Here is a 19913-nt window from a genome sequence, read left to right as displayed (position 1 = left end):
TGACAAATTATATAATTTAACATTTCAAATAAATACATTCAAATACATACAGTTCATGTCTCCTGGCACATCTTTCTAATGTCAATTTCTGTTCATACCAGCAAAAAATGCCACAAAGCGGTCAGGACACAGGTTAAGTTTAAAAGCCACCAGGGGACAGTGTGAAGGTGATAACTTCTGGAAAACAATACCATCTTATGTTTTTCTAACTCTGTCAGGTCATGAGCTTTATCTTCCGTCTCCTTCATCCCTTCACCTACCAAAGTGCCTGGCATACAGTAGGAATCCCATAAATACTTGTCAACAGTACTTTACACTTTACAGAGAACACTGCACTATTTTTACTTGCTCACCACAAGGTATGATTTACCCTCATTTTCCAGAGGAAAATACAAAACCTTGAAGAGACTATGCATCTTGTCCAAGGTCATAAAGCTAGTAGGTGACAGAAGTGGGTCTGGAACCCAGCTTTTCATATTGTTAATCTAGGATTTTTTGCAAAAGACACAGTCCAACTTGTCTAGTCATTTGACTACACTATTCAACTCTAGAGCAGGGTAGAGGACAATAAAAACCAGGGGAGATAAAGTAAGGGCAGAGGAGAAAGGACAACTGCCACCTCTGTTCCTCCTTTCTATTTCTCACATTAGCACTACAGCTGTTTTGCAGATACAGCACAGGGTTACTTTACGCAGTAATGACACTAGATTTAGACAGGCCTCAAATCACTTTTTCAGCTTATTTTCCACAGCTCAAATATTGATTTTGATGTTCCCAGGATCTAGGAGAACTTATCCTGGACACAGGAAAAGGAAGACCATGGGTATGTCATACACCTCTTCCTACTAAGTGAGGAGTATCTTTACAGTGAAGACATCAGGAAGCTAGAGTTCCAAAAGACGAGAAGTGAAGGGCATATGTGGTCACAGAAGGTGATGTAAAACTAATTCACTCATCTGTAAAATGTGGATAATGAAAGTACCTGACTGATAAGAATGTAAACCTCAAGATGACAGAGATTCTGTCTGCTTTGTTTTACTTATTTTTTTTACTTATTCTGCCAAGAACTATATAAGCTGGTTTAGGGGTACTGATTCCAAAATAACTTTCCCTCCTATTTATAAAGGCAACACAACCTTTCAGAGAAAATGTCTAAAATACAGAAAATACATAGACAACAAAAATTACTCATACTCTATCCAGAAATTGGCACACAATACCAATAGATCTCAGTGGAACAAAATTACCATTTTATGGATTTCCTAAAATAATTTTCTCTATTTGTAGAGATCCTGAACCCCCAAATTAGGAGAATTTCTTTCCTTCCCTTCAAATTAGCTTAGGATACAACCCATAAAACGCTAGCAAATTTCATTTAGCACTACACTGTATAGTGATGATTCATCATAGGGCAGTATGTCAAAAATATTTTTATATTTAAAATATACATCTTTATCTAAGTGTTGATATATCCTTATCCATCAAAATAAACAGTGTAACTGATAAATACATATGTATATATAGATATATACATATATGAATAACCAAAATGAACGCCATCTTACATGCTCAGCTCATGAAGGCTAAAAGGCTGCACTGTGCTCATTTGTATGATGCTGGGCAATCTGTCTGATAACTCGGCTGAGGTTTCCTTTATTGCCATGATATTGCTGTCTGGTGAATACTTTTCACCCATTGTAGCCAAATAAAAGTGAGTGATAGTGCTGGACTTGGTAGAGCCCAAGGAAATGTATCATTCTGCAGCTTTTATGGTAGCCAGACGAGTTTGTAAGGAAATGTTAAGGAAAACAAGAAGATATCAACAGACAATTAGAACTGAAGAATTATTTTTAAGAGAGTACTTGGAAAAAAGCCGAGTTGACGGCCTACCACGACTTGAGAGGATGTGTAAAACACAGGATGGGGACCACCAGCGTGCAATGGGAAGACCCTATCTCCACAAGACTGAGCTACACCTACTCTGAAATGTGCTCACTACTGGCTCTCCCATTTCCAGAGCTGCCGCCCCTCTCACAAAATTGAGTATGTGTGTGATGGAAGAAATGTTAAACGTGGGTAACTGTTCTTTACTCAAACCAAAACTCAGGAGCCTGTTATTTGAATCCATCTCCAAGTGAAGCGTATAACAGGTCCGTCTCAGCTCTCACTGTTCTAGTCCTTGGATGTGTTCACATAACATGAAAATAACATGGAAAATTAATTTCTTGGCTTGTTTCTTCGAGGTTATGCTAACTGCAGCCCTAAGCTGGGCCTTTTAGTCATTCTTCATTTACCAGTTACCGGGAAGAATGCTGTTCTCTTCCTGAAATCTGTACCTATCATTAATAAAAAGGCTTCAAAATACTCAGAGCAGAATCTATCATTATATAACTTTTTAAAGCACTTGAAACCAACACCGATCTTAAGATCAAAGGTTGAACATCAAGTATTTTTTGCCAATTGTTATATACGAAAGACTAGGACAGCAGAGCTGATGATGACTTTTATGACAGACAGGTAAATATATTTTGTGTACTTCTAAAAACTCAAACACCAATTATAAATGGAATTCTGTTTTGCAACTGTAATGAAAGAGTTAACAGAAACAAAAAATTTTCTATTTATGGCTCTTTAGGAAGACTTCATTTTAAAGTCCACAGAAAGATCTCAGAAGGTAAAAAAATAAATTTACCTTATTTTCTTCTAGAAATTTCAACTTGATAGAAACATCATTGCGCATTTTATCATATTTTTCCTTATGTGCTTGGAACAGATGCTGTGATTGCTCAATCTTTGGCAGAGTGTTTGCATCACGTGGTCCAAGATTCAGTTCTTCCAAATCAGTGCGATAGGCATCATATTCAATCCTAGAAAGAAGAGAATAAGTGAAGTACACTACAAAAACAAAGTGAAATAAGTTCAGGACGTGAGTTGGAAATACATCATAGTCTCATATTATACATTAATATAGATTAATTCTCATATGTATTTTATATCTCATGCTTTTAAAATCATGTATTTCTTTGACACGAAGAGCTCATTAATATAAGCATGGGGGGAGAAAAGCTGCTTCTTAATCTCACTAACTATTCCTCCCAAAGCACGATATTAACTGACAAGTAAAATTTCCTAAATTTAAAAACCAGTTAGAAAAAAGCAGATGTCAAAACCTAAAGCTAACAAGATCAAGAGTAGTGATCAATCCCCCATGTGAACCGGTTAATACTTATAAGTCAAAGCAGGTGAGGACAGTAGACTTCAGAATGACATACTTAAATTAACAGGCAACAGGAAGTTACAGTGAGGGTCAGTGATTCTTAAAGTGTAGTCTAGGTCACCAATGGACAACAGAATTATAATGCAAGCTACATATGCAACTTAAAATTTTCTGGCAGTCACATTAAAATAATAAAAATTAATTTCACCTGTTTTTTAATGATATATTTTATTTTACCCAATACACCCAAAATATTATCACTGCAGCATGAAATCAATGTAAACAAATTGTTGATGAACTAGTTAACTTTTTGGGGAGACACTGAGTCTTCGAAATCCATTGTGTATTTCACATTTCCATCACATCTCAATTCAGGCTAGCCATATTTCAAGTGCTCAACAGACATGTAGCTAGTGGCTACCATATGGGACACTGCAACTCTTCATGGATGTCTGTAACATTAGTATTTAGAATGTGACAACGGCATCTATTATAGAGCACTTTACCACCTTGTGTTCCCTGAGATGTCTCCCCCTAATATTCTCCCACCACTAAATGAAATAGTTACCAAATCACCATCACTCCATGATCCCATAGCACCTCATAATGCCTCTCTCACAGCATCTGTGTAAGTACAGCACTGCCTTGCTTATTAACAGTGACTTAGCCAGCAGTCTCAACTATTCAGTACTCAGCTAAGAAGCAGCAAAGTGACCTCTAATTTAGTGAAAATCAGCATCACAAAGCTTACACCCTAAAACTAAAAGTCTTTATTCAAGTACCTAAAACACAATTCCCATCTTGTATTCTGGGAATTAAGACTATTTTAAACAACATAACCTATATTGTATATATGACTTGAGAAAGAATATACCAGTCCCTCACACTGAGCCTACTTTCTTCTTAACTTATACTGAATTTAACAAACTTGATCTTTCAGGACCAAAAGAGGATCATTCATTCATTCATTGATACACTGATTTATTCACCAAATTATTAAGTGAGTAACTTCTACATTCCAGGCACTGCACTAAAAACTAGAGCTATAAAGATGAACAGATAAAGTTTATCTTCAAGAAGCTTGCAATCTAGAGGGAGAGAAGTTCTTAAACAACTACAACAAAATGAGATCATGGAAACTGCCGTGAGGGAGGGAGGATAAAGTATAGTAGAAATCAAGAGACATAATGACCAAATTAGGGATCTGGAAAGGCCTCTCAGAACATAATTAAAACACTAGAATCAACTTTTAAAGGACGGTGAAAGCTTATCAGGTGGATTGGGGCAGGGAAATTGGTAGAACATTACAGGAAGAAAATAGCATGGACAAATGCAGAGATTTCTAAGATATCATGACACATTTGGAAAGTAATTCAGTATGTTAGAACCTGAAGTTGGAACACCATAATGAAAGGAACTAAAGTCAGACAGGTAGGCAGGATTGAGATTAAGCAGGGCCTTAAAGATCATGCTAAAATAAAGGGATCAGATTTAATCCAGTAAGGACAAGTGATGGGAAGCCACTGAAGCACTTTGATCTAGAAAGTAACATGTTTTATTTGTTGGATGACTAGAAAATAGAAAGATGACTTTAGTGGCAGTATAAGGCATGGAGGATGGACTGGAGTAAAAGATTAAGAAATCAGAAGCAAGGAAACCAGTTAGGAGACTGTGGACAAAAGAGAAATGAGCCACTGAATCAGGACAATGGCAGTGGAGCTAAGAAGGAACAAACAAATACTAAAGATTTAGGAGGCAAGACTGACTTGGTAACGATAACAAGTTAGTTAAACTCCATGGGTCCTAGATAGCCAAACTGAATGACCACTCTGCCCTTCACTGGCTTTAATATCTTGAGCTACTTTACCTCTTTCTGCTTCAGTTTTTCATCTATAAATGGGAATAATCACCTCCACAAAAACTTCATATATGTAAAGTACTTAGGACACCTGGTAATAACCAATATCTTGAGAGTGCTTATTATTATGGCCAAACTAGAAGAGGGACAGCCAGAAGCAAACATACTAAAAACAGTAAGAAATGAAAGAGAAAAAAGCCGAACAAAAACAAATAGTACTATGTAGTGAGTTAATGTGAAGACAAACATCCTTCAATAGCCTTGGAGCACATTTCTAAATAATAGTGATTAATGTAAACATAATCAAAGTTATAATACTGACCTTACAACCCTTAATTTTTACATCCAGAGGTTGTAGATGGTATCAAAGTAAAACTTTCCATAAGAGTTTCTCTAACAGGGCTCATTACTAGCCAGGAGGAGAAGCACACTAAGTTTTCAGAAGGCAACTCTTCACTTCAAGGTTGCCAGTCTGAATGAGTCCAATCAATAAAGTTAGTGACAGCTGGTTATTTATGGCTTATGTAAAACCTCTAGAGAACAGGTGTCCACATCTGAAAAGTCTTGACCACAATTGACTCCCTTGTCGGTGCTGCTGTGGAGACGTGTTGAATGGGCTGTCATAAGACTTTCTATACACGAAGCACCAGAGGGCTAGGAAATACTTGTACACAATGCATAATAGGCAGCATTAAAAGGCCACCCGGACATTTGCCTAAATTGCCACTTTTTGTGCTGATCAAATAGCTGACCCTTGCCCTAAAAGTCAGTAAATTCTGGTTTTGACAGAGACGACAATTCAGCTACAGAGACACTTTTAAGCTGGGATTCTTTTTGAATGTTATCCCTCAGTAGGCAATGTTTTAGTGTCCTCAGCTACTTCATAAACAGCACAGAAAAGTCAAATCCCAAACTAAGCCTAATGAATAAAATCACATATTATAATATCAACATATGACTGTTATTGGTTTTTGAAGTACACACAGAGGTTTCTAAAGGTTGCCTGATAACCAGCTACCAAGTACATATAAATTGATTTATAACTTTGTTCAAAAGTTTCAAACAAATCTATATGTTGGATAAACTGAGATTTTATATCACATTGCCTTTAAGACAGATTTCTCATTCTAAGATGTGAAAACTGTTTTTTATAATTAGACGTGAAAATCTGAGATTAATCCAGTTCAAGTCTGAAGCCTAATGATCAAAAGTAGAAGGTAGGGAGCCCATGGATTCTCATTTTGGCTTTGAAATTGGCTCCAAGAAACAAACAGTTTACTCTCTAGAGGCTTATTTTTCTCCTCTGCAAATTAAACATAAGATATTCAGTGTATGAACAGTGACTTATCTAAGAAACTTGTCTTTCTTTTATGGGTTAATATTTTTAAAAGCATGTTAGAAATAAAGGCTGAAGAAAAAGATATTACATGCTTAAAATAAAATATATTTTAACATACACTAAACTGGTGTATTTTCAGACAGGTGGACAATTACAAGTAAAGAGACAGCAACTAGATTCATGTAGTTCTTAATTGGGAGGTGGTGGGGATACTTTTGGAACAAAATAATTTTCATCTTCAAAACTCACAAATATTAAAACAAGTGGAAAAATTAGAAAAGAATGCTAAAATGGTTAAAGAGATAAAAGGAAGAGTATTCATTATGAACAAATTAGGGCATTACGAATAAGGAACAGACAGATTTGGAAAAGAACCAAATAAAATTTATAGAAATTAAAAATATACATAATAAATCCTTTGAACAATACAGACAAAGCCCATGAAGAGATTTAAATAGAGAATGGAGAACCAATTACTGGGAATGCTATTCCTCTTGACGGATATCTTATTGAGAGATTCCTTCAATGTTCTTGAGGGATATCCTATTGATATGCTTCTGCTTGTTTTTTTTTCTACCTTCAGATTTTAATATTATGGTAGTAAACAAATCAAACAATAAAGAAAAATAAAAAACCAAGTCCAAAACCTAAATAAGGCACACAGCCCCATCTCTGCCCTTCTCCTACCAGACAACCACAGCTATTTGTCTTGACCTTCATTTCTAAGTCATTAAGAATCTCACATTAATACTAAAGTGAGAAGAAGATGCTTCTTTCATAAGAAGCATTTCTTCTTGTGAAAAGATCAAAAGTTAACTTTCCAAGTGATTTGGACTTTTACTTATATAAAACAGAAAGAAATACACACTTAAGAATAGCACTCAATTGCAAAAAGACTACATGAGTTTTCAGAGGCATTTCTCACATCATTAAACTAGAACAAGGGGCAAAAAAGTAAACTTATACTTCTAAAAGGTAAAGTTTGCAGTTATCTTCAACTATGCTATAGAAAGTATAACAGAGGGGCCGGCCCCGTGGCCAAGTGGTTAAGTTCTCGTGCTCCGCTTCGGCGGCCCGGGGTTTTGCTGGTTCGGATCCCGGGCGCGGACATGGCACGGCTCGTCAGGCCATGCTGAGGCGGCGTCCCACAGAGCACAACCAGAGGCACTCACTGCTAGAATGTACAACTATGTACCAGGAGGCTTTGGGGAGGAGAAGAGGGGAAAAAAAAAATGGATTGGCAACAGATGTTAGGTCAGGTGCCAATCTAAAAAAAAGTATAACAGAAAATAAGTATTTTAAGTGTTCAGAGGAAAAAACCTCAAAGGTGATTGGAATTAGTGGAGAGAAAAACTGGGCCTAGAATCAAAAGTTGAAAAATGCTACTATGTGTCAGCTACTTTTTAGACACTTATAAATATTTATTAACATGTACTTTGTTTACCTAATGGGATGCTTATGAGATAGACAAATCGTATGTGTGTCTGTATAAAATGTATGAAAACACTACATTACAAACAGCTATGAAGATATTAGGAAAACATTTAATTTAAGGAAAAGGTGAAAAGGTTGGTTATAATCTGGATAAATGGAAGATCAGGGAGTTGGTATCCACAACATGAACACAACCATGGAGGCAGAAATGAGTTTGTATATTGAAAAGGAATTGAAACTGAGTCTGGCTATTGTGGAAGCAGTGGTAAGAAGGGTGAAAAGGTAGGTTTAGGCAAGATTGTAAAGGGCATCTAGTATCTGCCTGGTAAGCACAAGGCCCTGTCCTCTTTTTTTTTTTGAGGAAGATTAGCCCTGAGCTAACTTGCTGCCAATCCTCCTCTTTTTTCTGAGGAAGACTGGCCCTGAGCTAACATCCATGCCCATGTTCCTCTACTTTATATGTGAGACACCTACCACAGCATGGCGTGCCAAGAGGTGCCATGTCTGCACCCAGTATCCGAACCCGCGAACCCCGGGCTGCCAAAGCGGAAGGTGCCCACTTAACTGCTGGGCCACTGGGTTGGCCCCACCCTGTCCTCTTCTAAGGACGCTGGAGCTGGAAGATCCTCGACCTCCCTGTTCCCTCGCAGACGGGGTTTTGTACACGACCAAGGCTCAATCAGACACTCCCTCAGGGCAATGAAGCAAAGTATTCAGGGGCCTTCCGGAAATGATTTATAGTAGCTGTGGCAGCATCAAGTACCCGAGGCACCCACCATCAGGGTCCTAATTAGATCCTTCTGAGGGATTATCTTGGCTTTGATTCTTGCCTGTTTCTAGAATCTGTTCTGCCTTTCTGTTAGTTCCATGGGCTATTCTATAACCTTCTAATACATTCAATCTTTTCTGCCCATCTTAGTCAGAGTCTGTTTCTCTTGTCTGCAACCAAAAACCTTAACTGAACTGTGTTCCATCTATAAAACAGACAATATAGTGAAAATTTATACTTACCTGGCACTTTCATACTGTTTCACAGTCAATAATGTATCTTCAATTGTTTTATTCACCAAAGTGTTCACACTAGCGATGAAAAAATTAATAGCTCCAAGAAGAGTCTCTCCATTTTTAGCCAGCAGCTTCTGAGTATCTGCATTATAGCCAAATTCTTCCTAAAACAAAAAAGTCACCTTAACTTATCCAACAATAAATTAGTAAAGGTGACTAAAAAAATCTCAAACGTATCACTATTGGGAGAATACTTGATTTAGAAATCTAGTTATAGAAGTTTTTTCTTTCATTGTTTAAATAAATAGGAATCGAAATCACAACCAGTTATATAATTATTGAAAACGTCTAGTAAACCAAAACTGTCATCAGCTCAGATGCACAGCTAAAATCAAATGATTTTAAAGTTAAACCTGTTTGTACTAGAAAGAATATTTTCATTTCTACATTCTGTTTCTATTATACTGTAAGCACAGCTGTTAAGAAGAAAAATATAGCAGATTATTAATCAGAGAAACTATAACTTTCACAACCAAATTAGGTAACAATTGGCTAAAAGTTTCAGACATAAAGTAGATTGCAATTTTTGTGTTTTGACTGAATCTCCTCCAAGTATAAATATTAACAATACACATCTCTCTGTAAATTTAGTGACCAGCTGACCCCCGAGCTCAGGTCTGTGTAGGCCCCACAGCTGAGGAAGGGTCACTCAACACCAGCTTCAGTTCATTCTTTCTGAATAAACGGAGTCTTGGCTGAGCAAACATTACACCCGACTCCTTCAGATTGGGCAAGAACAAATCAATTTTCAGCAGCAAAGGCTTTCCAGTCCAAGTTTCATTAACTAACAGATTATCAGGAACACATGTGACCAAATAAAAAATCTGATCGTATCTTATTGTAAGATGTACCATTCAATTTGAGAATTCTGAAGTTTGTTATAAAACATTAATTTCAGCTGAAAAAATAATGCAATATTAAATTAACTAGAATTTAAGAAGATGCAAATCCAATGCTAGTACTATAGTTAAAATTAAATTTCTAGGTGATAAAATATTCAATAATTAATAAATAGCAGGAAAGCAAAGTTATCTTTATTGTGTTAAAACATTTTACTTTTAAGAGCGGTCCATATAATTCTACTCTGGATTCAGTCTTCAAAATTTTATAGACCTTGATTTGCAAATATTGGCAGATATAGGATTACGTAAAAGGAATATCAATCAATGTACGTAAAAACTAAAATGAAAGGCAGGACAGCTGAAGATTTTGGCAACAAGTTTTTATAAGCTAAGCTATATACTGAAGACTAAATAAATGTTACTAGAAATAGAATACAGGAGACAGCAATTTGTACAACTTTAAGAAAAAGTTCACATACCATGTTACAACTGTGCTTATTATCTTTGGTATTTATTGAGAGGTAAAGGTAAAATAAAACATCAACAAACAAGAGGAAGAAAAATATGAAAGTTGGATTGGATATAAATATCACGTTCATAAAAAGCAAGGAAATTTCTTCTCCTCACTGTGTACCTAAGTATCTGTCAGTACACCATATCCTGGACCACTGTTCATCTCTAAAAGCTCTCAACATCCAGGATTCCACGTTATTAACTGAAAAGCTGCAAGTCCTACTTTAGCCACAGGGAGATCTACACAACCTAGCAGGCTGCTCTTTTACCAAAACAAACAAAAACACTAGAGTATAGTAAGATGAAATGCAGCAGATCAAACTGTTACACAGCAAATTTGCAATCCTCTATTTATAGGTGAGAAAAATAGGCCTAAATTCAAAGCAGACAGGGAGAATAAACTGACACAGTTTTGTTTCATAAATGTAAATCTCACCCATAATTCTGTGAAGAAAATGTGTATAAAACTTAAAATTTTAATGTATAATTTGAAAACTTAACCAGATAGAATAAAAAAGCTTTTTCAGGGGCTGGCCTCACGGCATAGTGGTTAAATTCATGCGCTCCACTTCAGAGGCCCGAGGTTCACAGGTTTGGATCCTGGCACCAAGCTACACACCGTTCACCAAGCCATACTGTGGCAGCATCCCACATACAAAATAGAGAAAGACTGCCACAGATGTTAGCTCAGTGATGATCTTCCTCAAGCATAAAGAGAAAGATTGGCAACAGATGTTACGCTAAGGGCCAATCTTCCTCACCAAAAAAAAGCAGAAAGCAGCAAGCTTTTTCATAGTAAGGTCCAAGAGAGATAGCAGTGAAAGATATAAAACAATTAGGGCACTAGAAAGAAATGAATATGCATACATATATGCATTATAAATAATTAAATACGCTTTTTTGGGGGCACTGAAAATAAGATAAAACATGACTCCTAAAGTTCATTTAGTTGATGTTATTTTCGTATTCTCAGTTGGGCAGGTTGCATTTTACACATTATTATAAATTCCCTTAGCAATTATATACATATAAACTAAACCTAAAATAATCAAAGGGTATATACATCAAGAACAGGGCTGTAATTCTAATCTGCCACTGAAGAAGGAAGGCCAATACAATTTCTCGATCTAAACATCTGCTTGCTTTATATATCAAAAGAGAATAAACTTTCAAAACATTTGTATTTTTTTTCTCTTTAGCAACTCCTACATTATTTACAACATTTACCAGATGTAAATAATTACCATTTCCTATTAAACTTACACATTAGCACCAAACAGAAGCATCTGATTGGATCTAAAACACCAAGTTTTAGTAACATAAATTATTACCTAATTAATAACAAGTGGGTTATTTTAAACAATAATACAGAGCAGTAAAAAACTAGACTCACAAGGACTAATTGGTAATTGACAGTAACATGGATTGTGTGAACCTTCCTAATCTTGATGTAGATGTTACCCTCTAAACTGAGAAATCACAATTTAAAGCAGTGCTCCACTATAACAGAACTAGGAGTCAGAAGGCATGTGAGAAAATGGTAGGACTCTAGTTTGAGAATTCAAACAGTCTGAGAATTCATACCTGAGTCTGCCACTGACTGCACTTGTGTCTTTCATGAATAATTCAAATTCTTTGTGCCTCAATTTCCTTACTAATAAAATGAAGATAATTCCCTTATAAGCTTGACAGGAAGTGTAATGAGATAACCTGTATAAACTTTCTGACAGCTGACAGGCATTCATTAAAAGATCATTTCCTATCCCCTTCAGGAGATCTGCTTTTTTTTAACTGCTGGATGTTGGTTGTCCAGAAAATGAAGGAATTGGACTAACCTTTAAATTCTTCCTCAATTCGCAAATGCCACAATTCCAACAACAGCTATCACAATCATCATAACTTATTCAGTGCCACTATGCGCCAGGCCTTTTGCTAAGTTTTTTTCACGAATGTCAGTTAATATGGCATAGGGTGAGAGGAAGTGGACGCCAGCTCTTCACCACTGCACTCTATAAACTCTCCCTCAAAAAAAAAAATCAACAGACAGAGAAGGGAGTGATTTTGCTGGCTGGTGTGATGAATCCTGATTACCAAGGGGGAACTGGACTGCTACCCTGCAACGGAGGGAAGGAATGTGCCTGGAACACAGGCAATCCCTTAGGATGTCTCTTAGAACTACTATGCCCTGTGACTAATGTCAACGGAAAACTACAGCAACCCAGGTCATACAGGGCTGCTAATGGCCCAGATCCTTCAGGAATGAAGGTTTGGGTCACCTCACCAGGCAAAGAACCACAACAGGCTGAGTTGCTAGCTGAGGGCAAATGCGGTATGGATTGGGTAGTGCAAGAAGCTACGACCATGTCACCATTTGTAGAAATGAGGGCTATAATTGTTATGAGTATTTCTTATTTTGTTATAAATGTGTTTGTGTGTGTGTGTGTATGTGTATATAGCAAACACCTTAGTTTTCTTCCCTCTCTTATCCCCTTATCATATAAAATAAGATATATTAACTTTAAACCATAGTATTTAAATATTGCTAACTTTACATCATAGTATTTAAGTTGCACGATATCAAGAAAAAAAGTGAATATCACCCAAGGTCTTCGCATCCTTTTCTGGGGAAAGGGTTAGTGTGTCTTTGATAGCATGCAGGAACAGTTGTATAATGTTAGGTGGAAGTAAGACTTGGTTATTGTCTTTATTTGGAGAAAATTGTATGGTTTAAGGAAATGTGTCTAAGTCCTGCTAAATTGACAAAGGGTAGACTGTGATGGTTAATTTTTATGTGTCAACTTGATTAGACTATAGTGTCCATTTGTCTGGTCGAATAGTCTAGATGTTGCTATGAAGGTACAGATTTTGTTGATGTGAATAACATTTACAATGATAAACACTGTAGATGTAATTTAAAGTTGACTTTAAGGAGATTATCCTCCATAATGTGGGTGGGCCTCATCCAATCAGTTGAAGGCCTTAAGAGCAAAAGACAGATTTTAGAGAGAAGGAATTCTGCTGTAAGATAGAAATCCTGCCTGAGTTTCTAGTCTTCTAGCATACCCTACGGATTTCAGACTTGCCAACCCCCAAAACTGTATGAGCCAACTCCTTAAAATAAATCTCTTTATATGTGGGTATGTGTGTATTATGTACATATCTCCTATTGGTTCTATTTCTCTGGAAAATCCTGACTGATACAAAAACATCCATCCTGTAAATATTGATTCCAGATTTCAAATACCTCTCCAATAGGATTTAGTTGACCTTATTTTTACATTTATAAACACAAATGAAAATGTTCAATCCAATGAATTTTTTTATTTCTACATTCTCTATTTCCTTCAAATCACTTTTATATACACACTTGCCTTCAGCATTTGTTCATTAACGAATTATATCAGGTACATTTTGGTGCATAAATATAAAACAAGAATATATCACATCTTTATAGCAAAATAGGATGGTCCAGATTCTTGTTGAAAAATGTTGCATGAAGGAGTCATTCCTGATTAATGAAAATACCTATGATGGTTAATTTTATATGACAACTTGTCTGGGCGATGGTGTCCAGATATTTGGCCAAACATTATTCTGAATGTTTCTGTGAAGCTGTTTTTTGGATGAGATTAGCATTTAAATTGGTGGTCTATGAGCAAAGCAGACTGTCCTCTGTAATGTGGGTGGGTCTCATTCAATCAGTTGAAGACCTTAATAGAACAAAGACTGATTTCCACTGAACAAAAAGGAATTCCGCTACTAGGAGACTGCCTTTGGACTCAAACTGTAACTCGTCCCTGGGTCTCCTGCCTACCAGCGTGCCAGCCTACCCTGCAGATTTTGGATGCACTGAAGCTCCATAATCACATAAACCAATTTCTTAAAGTAAATCTCTATATATTTACACATCTTGTTGGCTCTGTTTCTCTAGAGAATCTTGATTAATACAATACCCTATTTCCTTTTTGTCCTTAAAAATACATTGTTATTCATCAACTCTTTTTTATTTATTTATTTTATTGAGGTAAAACTGGTATATCACTGACTTCTGAATTTAAGAAAATTCATCTAGGATATCATCATTAGAAGTCTCATGGCCTGATATTTTACTTATATTATCAACTTTTTTGCTGAGGAAGACTGGCCCTCAGCTAACAACTGTGCCTATCTTTCTTTACTTTACATGTGGGATGCCTGCCACAGCATGGCTTGACAAACCATGCATACATCTGCACCTGGGATCCGAACCTGCGAATCCCAGGCTGCCAAAGCAGAACATGCGAACTTAAGTGCTGTGCCACCAGGCCAGCCCTACTTATATTATCAATATTGCCATCATTGTTAGGAGTCAATACTGCTGTCTCTTTGTAATCATCTTCTGATTTGTCTAATAATTATGAAATGTCTTCCTCTAGTATCGTCTTCTTTTTGCCATTATGGGCCAAAAATGAAAAATTCTAAATTCCCAACTGTGTTGCATGAAAATTAAAACAAAAAAAACCCAACTAAAGAAATGGTTACTTCAGATTTCTTTTTGGCAACGCAAACAAAAAGTATTTATCTGACTATTGTATCATTCTTCTAGCAATGCCATCATTCTTTTGTTTTCTTATTATCTTAGTCATTTTTAACATGGTTGGAAATAACTGATGAGTAAGGATGAAATAATTCCTAAGATAATGAAACAGCAAAATACAAGATATAGGAAAATAAGATCATTAAGATCCCATATTGTGTCTCTGATTTCAAATGGACCCATATGGTAGCTGCAAGACAAAAGTTTTATTCTATTAAAAAAATAAGTAAATTTTCTCATTGGAAGATCTTTAAGAAAGAATAAAAATCATGAAATATCAATCCTTACATACAATGAGAAATGCCCAAACAAGAAACTCAAAAATTAAAACTGGGTCCAATGGACTTGAATACTGAGGATTAACCTCGCAGTTCTGTAAAAAAGGGCTTTCAGATCTAGCAAGGAAAGATAATAAAAGTACCTACTAAGTAAGACTAAGCATTAGATGAGCTAATACATACAGAAATCATTTAGAACTATATCTGGCATATAGTAAGCCCCTAATCTGTGTTAACTGTGATAATTAATAGGGCCTACTGAGTGTAGCATCACTGATAACATTGCTGCAATACCTTCCCAGACCCTATACCCTGACTACTTCTTTCCATACTGTGGGGAGTTTTCTCTGGATTACAGACCCTCGAAAGATTTCGCTTAAAGAGATAGCAAGAGATCATGAAGAAACATAAGACAGGCCTGGATATAAACTCCAGTTCTATCTTTTATTTGTGTTGTGACCTTACAATAATTACCTAAGCTTTCTTGGCCTCAGTTTTCTTATGTACAAAATGGGGATAACATTTCTTGTAGTGTTGTTAGATAAATTACACGATATAATGGCTATAAAGCACCCAGCCCATTACATTGAAATGGTGGACACTCAATAATTGCAGCTGTTACGATTAGTCAGTTTCCCAAATATTAGACTACTACTTCTGTCTGTCTAATGATGCAGTTAGAACTGAATCTCAGTGTTTTTCTCTATTATGATACATACTGCTATCTCTAGCCAAATTTTCTTTGTCCAAGATTCTAGATATTATCAAATGATTTACTGCTCTAAATTATCTAACTCTTCAAGTTAGAAGTCTGTAGGCAAGGGATTTCTGCACCTTTTGGCTCCAGGTGAGGAAAAAAAGAAGACAGAAAACATAAGAGGAGTCACTTAAGATATCATAAGAAGTCTTAGGAATGCTTTGCTGAATACTTATAGAGACAGCTGCAGGAAAATAGTTTCATTCTAAAATTCGTAACTTATGTTGATTTCAGTAAAAGTATATCACGAATCCAGTCAAGCAAGTTACTATTTGTTCAAGACACTTGGAAACTAGGTAAGAGATTTTCAATAGGTGCCTGAATTTACTTTTTACCCACGCCCAGCTCTACATAGCTATGATTCTTTCTACCCTCAGGCAGGCTGAGTACTCTCTTTTTCCTTTCCATCAAACAAATTCCCTTCCCCTGAAACCTCCAGCTGACATCTTCTCTAGGGTACAACTAGATTACTATATTGAGAGAAGTGAGCTGGGCCTTCTTAAAAATTATATGAAATATCTTAAAAGAACGCCTAAGGATTCCAATTTTATTAAGAGCTGAGCAAATTAGAAACGTACAAATTACCTCTTAGAATACTCCTATTGCCATTCTCCTCCCCCAACAGTTACTTAAAATAATCTTACATGGAGTTCTAGTGACTTCAGACTCAGGTCAGCAAATGCATCTCCAAGTTGCCTTTGGGTATGCACCATCTGGAAAAGCTGGGTTGACAATGTCTGAGCCAGTCTTAGAATATTTTCATATTTTTTCTTGTTATCTCTTAATATATCAATCTGAGCTTCAAGTTCAAGGTCCACAGTTCTTGATCCACGGCCTAGCTTCTCAGAAATAATTTGTCGAGTGCACTAAAAGTGGAGAGATGCACTTTGTTTAGAAAAAAAAAGAACAAAAGAAAAAATAATAATATAGCAATCCAAAGTACAATTGCTAGAGCACATGGCATACACCATTTTTGGCTTCAAACAAGGTAGCCTAACAAACTGAAAATTGTCAGCCCCTTTAGAAGTTCATCGGGACTCAGAAAGTAAATTTACCAAACGTGCCTAATAACTACTACTAATCCGAGGAAGTTTTAAGACTAGTAGCTAATTTATATAATACTGCCAGATGAGCTCTCTCACATAATCATATTTCAAGCTTAGTGCACTTGGGTAGATTATTTCAAACAACTGAGATACTTGACATTGACTTAAGAACAATACCGGACTGTTAACGTAGGAATAAGAAGAATACCAAAATTCAACACTCCTATTGGTTGCAAACGCTTTTTTTCCTTCTATCTTCCCCTTAAATACTTTATTCAGCCCCAGAAATAATGATATAGGAATTCATAATTTTTTGAAAGTACCTAATTTCAGAGCACATGGAAATAAGGTTCCTAGTAATTTTCGTTAGAAATAAAAAATTATAAGCAACTTCACTATTCAATAATACGCTTTGAAAGTAACCATAAAGGGCATTAATTAATATACTCCTCATTATTTAAAGTTAACAAAATTATTCTTAAAAAGTAGTAAATAAGTATTGCAATTTTTAAAATTTGCAGTTTCTCTTTTATCATGTCTCTCAAAGTTTTGATTACAGAATTAATATTTGTTGTAAAAATTAAAATAATGAATGAAATAAAAGGTGAATTTCCCCTTCCTTCATTTAATCTGACTAAGTAGTAGAAAACTACTCTTAATAGTTTGGTGGGTAGTCTAGATGCTCCTCTAAACCTATATAATCATATAGATAGTATTTTTAAAGGAAACATGAGACCATGCTATGCTATACATAATATCCTGAACATTTCTTTTCTATGAACAAATACCTTAAGACTTTTCCTTGTCAGTATACATAAACATATATATTATCCTTTTAAAGTTAGCATATTATATGCTACTCATATTTTTCTATTTAAAATTGAAACAAATTCCCTGGCACATTCTCTGTTGTCATCAATTAAGGATCTTTATGAATAAACATTTTTTATAAAGAAGTTCTTTGTAAAAAAAAAAAAGTAGAGAAATTATCTATATAGAAAATGATAGGAAAGGTGAGAGACCAAACTCACAGAAGGGAGGTAAAACTATTCCTATGGAAAACATACAAACAATGCTGGGAGATGAAAATCACACTGAGAGAAAAGTTCAACTGCAGACTTTGTGATTTTAATGAGAGAAACATCAACATTATTATTATTTCTAAAATGGTAACAAGATAAAGGAGATATACCACTCATTCCCACTTTTCATCTACACCAGGATTTTCCCTGTGCAATATTATCTGAGACATTTACTCTATTCACAAGCCAAAGCATGTGACACCTTCCATAGCAACCCAGATATAATAGTTTTTTGAAAGTCAGGAAGGCAGAATTCACTGAAGGAGCTTGGGAGACTGGGCAAAATGAAAGTAAGGTCTACTGTATTGTCTGAGTGGCCATTTTTCCACAGAAATAATGGTTACAAGCAGACAGTAGGGTCAAAGCTTTAATGAGAAATGTTTTTTTACTTCCAGGAAACTAAGGCAGTGCGAAAAGTAAGGCAATAGTGATTATGAGGCATATTAAGATAAACATGGACACTTGAAACAAGTTGTGAAATTGAACTTACAGAGCTTGTATTCCAATACAGATATCTATACACTCTTAAGCACAATCTAAGTAATCAGGAAGTGAGTGTACTATAGATAACCTACATGGAGCTTTGTAAAGAAAGTTATAGTGAGAAAATATAAAGTTGCTAGTCATTTCACCACTCATCAGGGTTCCAGAGCAAGTTTCTCATATAATCACTAAAAACCAGATTTTTATTTAAAACGCTTCCTAGTATATACTGAAATTAAAATGCAAAATTGGAGACTGGTATATATTATGAAGCAAGTTTAAAATAGAAGAGAATTAAGAATCTCAGTTCTCTACTCTTCAAGGTCCCTGAAAATGCAAATGACTTACAGTGAGCTGGTGGTCCTATCCAGTTTTCCACACTTATAAATTAAGAATTCATTTTGAAGATAATAGGACAAATGGAGCAAAGTTAAAGGGGGAGGAAGAAGCAAAAGTAAATTAGTGCTCTATGTAGATCTTCTTCTTGGGGAAGAGTGGATAAAACAAAATGATAAATACTGTGATTCATGGTATTTTGTACAATCACACAACTTATGAATTTATGAGACAGTCACCATGTACTCTGAATATTTAAACAGCACTAAGAGCTTTTTCTATGATGCCAACAAATGAATAAAAACATTTAAGTACAAGGAAAAGAATAATTTCATGGCAACAAGTGATAGATATTGAAAGAGTTACTAGGATGAAGTATAAGGAAGAAGGGAGCATAAAAGGAAATATTAGAAACTGAACAGGGAAAATAGGTCAACCAGTAAATGAATAAGGCAATATGACAAAAAAAACAGGAATGCTTAGTTGTAATGCTTAGTTATTACAATTAAATCAAAGAAATCCAAACTTTGGAAAACTAATATACCTCTCTTCACATTCAGGTACTATAAAAGTATCAAGAAGAGGAAAATGGGGACAAACGTATCTATAGCAGTTCTACAGCTAAACATATTCCACTGCGATATATTTCTTCTTCAATTATGTGTTACCCACCAACTAATAAGCATTTTAGTAGCTTTTTTACTCTTTTGCTACTGACTTTTCAAACTACATTTATGAAAAGACCAATAATAGAACAAAAGACTTCATTTTCTAATTGTATTTTTATGTTTAGATGGCATTATTCTCTCCTATATATTCATATACATGCAAAATAATAATTCGAATAACATACAAATAAAAATTCTTAGAGCTAGTTAGTGTGGAAATATTAAAAAACCACAAACCTTGTAGGTGTTTAGACTCCATTTTCTAACAAGTTCTAACTTCTCCATTGCAGGATTTTTAGTTTCATCTGCTAAAATAACTGGTCCACTTTTTGTCTGTGTTCTCTGGCCACCTGCATAATCATAACAAAAGATAAAAACACAAACCAGATAAAGACAAACAGGGAAAGAAAACAAAACAT

General features: G+C 35.4%; 1 protein-coding gene across 6 annotated transcripts in view; it reads right to left on the bottom strand.

Moving 5' to 3' along the window:
- Positions 1 to 19913, bottom strand: part of ARFIP1 (ADP ribosylation factor interacting protein 1) — a 121672-nt gene that overhangs the window by 27056 nt on the left and 74703 nt on the right. For all 6 annotated transcript variants that reach the window (XM_046656502.1, XM_046656506.1, XM_046656507.1 and 3 more), the window contains 4 exons: positions 19732 to 19844; positions 16524 to 16745; positions 8860 to 9017; positions 2693 to 2867 (listed from right to left, as the gene is read on the bottom strand). In XM_046656502.1, coding sequence (XP_046512458.1) covers positions 2693 to 2867; positions 8860 to 9017; positions 16524 to 16745; positions 19732 to 19844 — 668 coding nt within the window. The remainder of the gene's footprint in view (positions 1 to 2692; positions 2868 to 8859; positions 9018 to 16523; positions 16746 to 19731; positions 19845 to 19913) is intronic.

Source organism: Equus quagga, chromosome 3 (assembly GCF_021613505.1).
Source record: "Equus quagga isolate Etosha38 chromosome 3, UCLA_HA_Equagga_1.0, whole genome shotgun sequence".
Taxonomy (NCBI): Eukaryota; Metazoa; Chordata; class Mammalia; order Perissodactyla; family Equidae; genus Equus; species Equus quagga.
Note: the sequence above shows the minus strand (reverse complement) of the source record. Positions and strands in the feature narration are given on the sequence as shown.